At 37.3% G+C, this 5,149-nt stretch overlaps 1 protein-coding gene across 1 annotated transcript; it reads right to left on the bottom strand.

The window, feature by feature from the left end:
- Positions 1 to 1,614: 1,614 nt before the first annotated feature.
- On the bottom strand, positions 1,615 to 4,670 carry LOC127863687 (uncharacterized). Its single transcript, XM_052403298.1, has 2 exons — positions 4,446 to 4,670; positions 1,615 to 2,131 (listed from the first exon to the last, which is right to left on the bottom strand). The coding sequence occupies exons 1-2, from the start codon at positions 4,626 to 4,628 to the stop codon at positions 1,889 to 1,891; spliced, it is 426 nt and encodes a 141-aa protein (XP_052259258.1). The 5' UTR covers positions 4,629 to 4,670; the 3' UTR covers positions 1,615 to 1,888.
- Between the last annotated feature and the right edge of the window lie 479 nt (positions 4,671 to 5,149).

Here is a 5,149-nt window from a genome sequence, read left to right on the forward strand (position 1 = left end):
AGACGAAAAATAGTCTTTTACAGGAAAATCACCTTTACATATTAGCAGTTGAAAATAACACCCTTTTAATAAATAGACATCATGCTTTAATTGAAGGGAACACAAAATAATTTGATGTGTCTGCACTTCCAGCTTGTTAAGTGAACAATCAATCGTGTCACATGTTATCTCACATGATGACTCGAATAAAAAGCCTCAGAAATGAAGAGGAGCAAAATACAAGTGTACAATTTGAGTATTCAGCCTTATTCTTTAATCAACCATAATCTAATCTAGAAGTAAAAGTGCACTTTTGCTTTTCATAGATAAACTTTCAAAAGGACTTTTCGGCACTACAACAATGGATCATGTCAATTTTCTTGCTGATCACATGAATAAACTAACCATTTATAAGAATGGACAACTGTATGTCAGGTATTAAATATAACATGCTACCAAACAAATTTATTGACTGCGGATTGCAATCAACATCCTCAAATATGCACCAAGTCATTGATTAAGTTACAAGTATTCTTATGGATCATATAAGAGAAACCAGTAGCATACATGATGAATTAGAAGAATTTAAGTTAGGAGTTCCAGATTTAATCAATGGAAAGTTGTGTACTCAATGAATGATTTTCTGTTTACAAGATCAAGCTTGTTTTTAATTTTATAACTTCTAATTTTATAACTGAAAGATCCTTTGCATTTATACAAGGTCGAGTCTTTTCCTGTACCTATAAATGCTACATCACATGATCTGTAGATGAAACTCAAATATTAAATTTCCCTTCTTTCTTATTGATAACTAATGAGTGGCTAGACCCAATTAAACTGAATGTGTAGGGTCCAGCCTCAAGTATTGTAAAAATAATTTTACCTAATCACTTCTTCATGTTGTATATTGGCAATCTTTGCAAATGTCAAAATCAAGAAATTATACCTACAGCAAACACAACTATATTTAAAACCATATGAATACATGTATACATATCCAGGTGACATCAAATTAACAAAATCAAATTATTTTTTTGCCCATTAAAAGTTTTTAAGACTTGTTACTTGAAAAAGAACAAGGGCTGTTTATAAAAAATGCAAGCCCCCCATATGGGCTGTCAGTTGTAATGGCAGATATTGTGTGAATACGTTTTTTGTCACTGAGGTGGTGGTGGAGGTGGTGATGGCTTCATGATACCAGGCGTAAGCCTTCTTGAGTTATCATCTGGAAACCATTTTCCTATTTCCAGTAAACCACTTTACTGTCTCGTTTCACTGTGACCTTTGATTTAGTGACCTGAAAATCAATAAGAGTCATCTGCCAGTTATGATCAATGCCCCTATGAAGTTTCATGATCCCAGGCATAAGGCAAAGCTTTCTTGAGTTATCATTTGGAAACCATTTTGCTATTTCCATTCAACCATTTTACTGTTTCAGGTCACTGTGACCTTGACCTTTGACCTATTGACCTGAAAATCAGTTGGGGTCATCTGCTGGTCATGACCAATGTCCCTATTAAGTTTCATGATCCTAGGCGTAAGCATTCTGGAGTTATCATTTAAAAACCATTTTCCTATTTCCAGTCACTATGACCTTCACCTGTGACCATTGACTTCAAAATCAATAGTTGGTCATCTGCCAGTCATGATCAATGTACGTATGAAGTTTCATGATCCTAGGCCTAAGCGTTCTTGAGTTATCATCACACAATCATGTGGTGGACGGACGGACAGACCAACACACCAACATGTGCAAAGCAATATCCCCCTTCTTTGAAGGGGGGCATAACTAGGAGAAGTAGGAGCTTGTTGTAAAATGTACAAAAAAGTAGGAGATTTATAAAAAAAACACTAGGGAAAACATGGTAAACTAGGAATGCTGAATAATGTCATGTATATGTATAACAGTTTACTGAAGTTTCACTGAAAGTACTTCCGATCCTTTTAATTGCAGCCTTAAGTTTGTTTTTCGCTCTGCAAAGAAAGATTCTGGATCCAATACTTCTTCAAGTTCTTGTGGAAGGGCAGCCATTAATAATTGTGAAGGAATTGCCCTCACAGAGTCTTCACTGAGGAGAAGTTCTGTAACGTCATCTTGTGCACAGGCACTAATTACTGTAAGTGTCACATGTACAGTTGGTGGTTCGACTTTCTGGAAAAATAAGGAAATATTTCATATGGCAATACAAACATTACTTTTCAAGGATAAGGCAGCATCAGACATTAACAAAACAATAGAAGTTGTTTGTTTGTTTTAACGTCGCATTGACACGTTTAATGGCTATATGGCGCCTTTTCCCGCTTGTCATGGTGGAGAAAGACCCAAGGTCCCCTTGAGCATTTCATGAGCGGGCACTTGGGTGGAAGTTTTTTGTCACTGTGACCTTGACCTTTGACCTAGTGACCTGAAAATCAATAGGGGTCATCTGCCAGTCATGATCAATGTACCTATGAAGTTTCATGATCCTAGCCATAAGCGTTCTTGAGTTGTCATCCAGAATCAATAGGGGTCATCTGTAAGTCATGATCTATCTACCTATCAAGTTTCATGATCCTAGGAATAAGCGTTCTTCAGTTATCAACCGGAAACCATTTTACTATTGGGGTCACCGTGACCTTGACCTTTGACCTAGTGACCTGAAAATCAATAAGGGTCATCTGCGAGTCATGATCAATGTACCTGTGAAGTTTCATGATCCTAGGCATAAGCGTTCTTGAGTTATCATTCGAAAACCATTTCACTATTTTGGGTCACCGTGACCGTGACCTTTGACCTAGTGACCTGAAAATCAATAGGGGTCATCGGCCAGCCATTATCAATCTACCTACGAAGTTTCATGATTCTAGGCATAAGCGTTCTTGAGTTATCATCTGGAAACCATTTTACCATTTCGGGTCACTGTGACCTTGACCTTTGACCTAGTGACCTGAAAGTCAATAGGGGATATCTGCAAGTTATGATCAATCTACCTATTAAGTTTCATGATCCTAGGCCATAGTGTTCTTGAGTTATCATCCGGAAACCATTTTACTATTTCGGGTCACTGTGACCTTGACCTTTGACCTAGTGACCTGAATATCAATAGGGGTCATTTGCGAGTCATGATCAATCTACCTATCACGTTTCATGATCCTAGGCCTAAGCGTTCTTGAGTTATCATGTGGAAACCATTTTACTATTTCGGGTCACTGTGACCTTGACCTTTGACCTAGAGACCTCAAAATCAATAGGGGTCATCTGCGAGTCAAGATCAATGTACCTATGAAGTTTCATGATCCTAGATTCAAGTGTTCTTGAGTTATCATTCGGAAACCACCTGGTGGACGGACCGACCGACCGACAGACATGTGCAAAGCAATATACAATGTACCCCCTCTTCTTAGAAGGGGGGCATAAAAATTCAACTCCCAGAGCGAGGATGGAACTTACATATGTGAGAGGCAAGTGATCTAAAGTCAGCCACACAATGTCGAACGCTTCTTAAATTGAATTAAATTAAATCGTGATAATCTTGTGTAGAATCAGATTGATTTTTTATAAGAATACTAATTAATTTTTATGTCTAGACAGAGCAACTCGGGGATTTCAAAAATTTTTGGGGAAGGTACTGGATGGATTCTTTCAAATGGGAAGGAATGTGTTGTGAAATCTAGAATTTGGGAAAAACCTAAATAGAACATACTTTTACTCAGGAACAAGATACCTTTAGTAGGCCTTTTACATTGGCTTTTAAAGTTTTATACAATAACAACAGGTGACATTTAGCATTGACTTGACATAGACTAAAAAAGTGTCCATAGGACACGGGTGCCTCCCTTCACAGCTTATTATTTACATGATTAGCAAAAATCTTACAAGTCTTAAGTCTCTCATATTAAAAGCAACATAAATTAACCAAGGGCCATAAATGTTACATGGCGCGAATCTTCACATGATGAGCAACAAGCCTATTAAGTTTCGGGACTGTAGGAATAAACTCTTTTAAGTATAATTCTACTAAGTCAGGGGTTACAACTCTGCTTTACCAATTGAAACAAAACTAAATAAAACTCAGATGCACAACTTCACATAGTGAGCAATAATGCTAAAAAGTTTCAAGACAGTGACTGTAGGTCTTTTCTTTCTTGAAGTGTCAAGACTGTACGCCTTATACTTTAATAGATATGCGCAAACTTTATTAAGTATAATTTTACTAAGTCGAGAGCCATTACTCTGCTTTCAGATATTGAAATCAAATGAAAAACCACAGGTGCACAAATTTACATGTTAAGCAATAAGTGTAGATATGCATATCACAAACTTTTTTCAGACGCACAGAAGAACAGCAAACAGACGGACATGGTTTTTTTTTTGGGGGGGGGGCACAAAAATAGGCAACTTGTCATGGTGTTCGGCCCACCATTAGTGCATCTTAGCTAAATTATTTGAAAAATCCTTAAAGTATGCAGTCAAAATGTTTACTTACAGTAACTGAAGTTGTGTAGGTAGAATTGAAGCTGGTTTCAGTTGTGTACTTTGTTTGGTAAGTGTGTATTGTCAAATAAGTGATTTTGACGAAATCCCCAGTTCTGACGTTTTTGTTAGTGTTTCTCCACAAAGCCACTTTTACTCTGTCCACCGTTTCATCCTGTATGTAAATTGTTCTCATCTTTGTCGGACTTTTCGACTTTCCTACCAGGATTTCGCGCTCTTCTTCATCCTGTATAACATGATTACATACATATTGAGTTATAAGCAAAATGACAACAGCTGACAGTAATGGTGTGCATGACTTGAAGGATATACAACATGCTGACCAATATTCCTGTTAAGTTGCATGTCTTTAGCTCAAGCAATTTCGAGGTTCACGCGACGCAGCATTTTTGGACAGACACACCCACAGACAAGTTTCATTAAGAATGGACAATAAATGTAGCCTCTAGAGTGTAAACAAGGTTAATGTTGACGCTGCATGATGCATGACAGACAAATGGCGATCACAATAGCTCACCATGAGTATGTTGTGCTCAGATGAGCTAAAAATGGAGTGTAAAAGGGTTAAGATTAGTAATTACGAGCTGTTTTTATGGAGCGTTAATTGTATAAGGCCTAACGAAAAATTATGTTTATTTCCGGTTACCCGATCGACCGTCAAGAGTTTACCCGTGACTGCAATTCTTTTATAAAAAA

This window comes from Dreissena polymorpha, unplaced genomic scaffold (genome assembly GCF_020536995.1).
Source record: "Dreissena polymorpha isolate Duluth1 unplaced genomic scaffold, UMN_Dpol_1.0 chrUn027, whole genome shotgun sequence".
NCBI lineage: Eukaryota > Metazoa > Mollusca > Bivalvia > Myida > Dreissenidae > Dreissena > Dreissena polymorpha.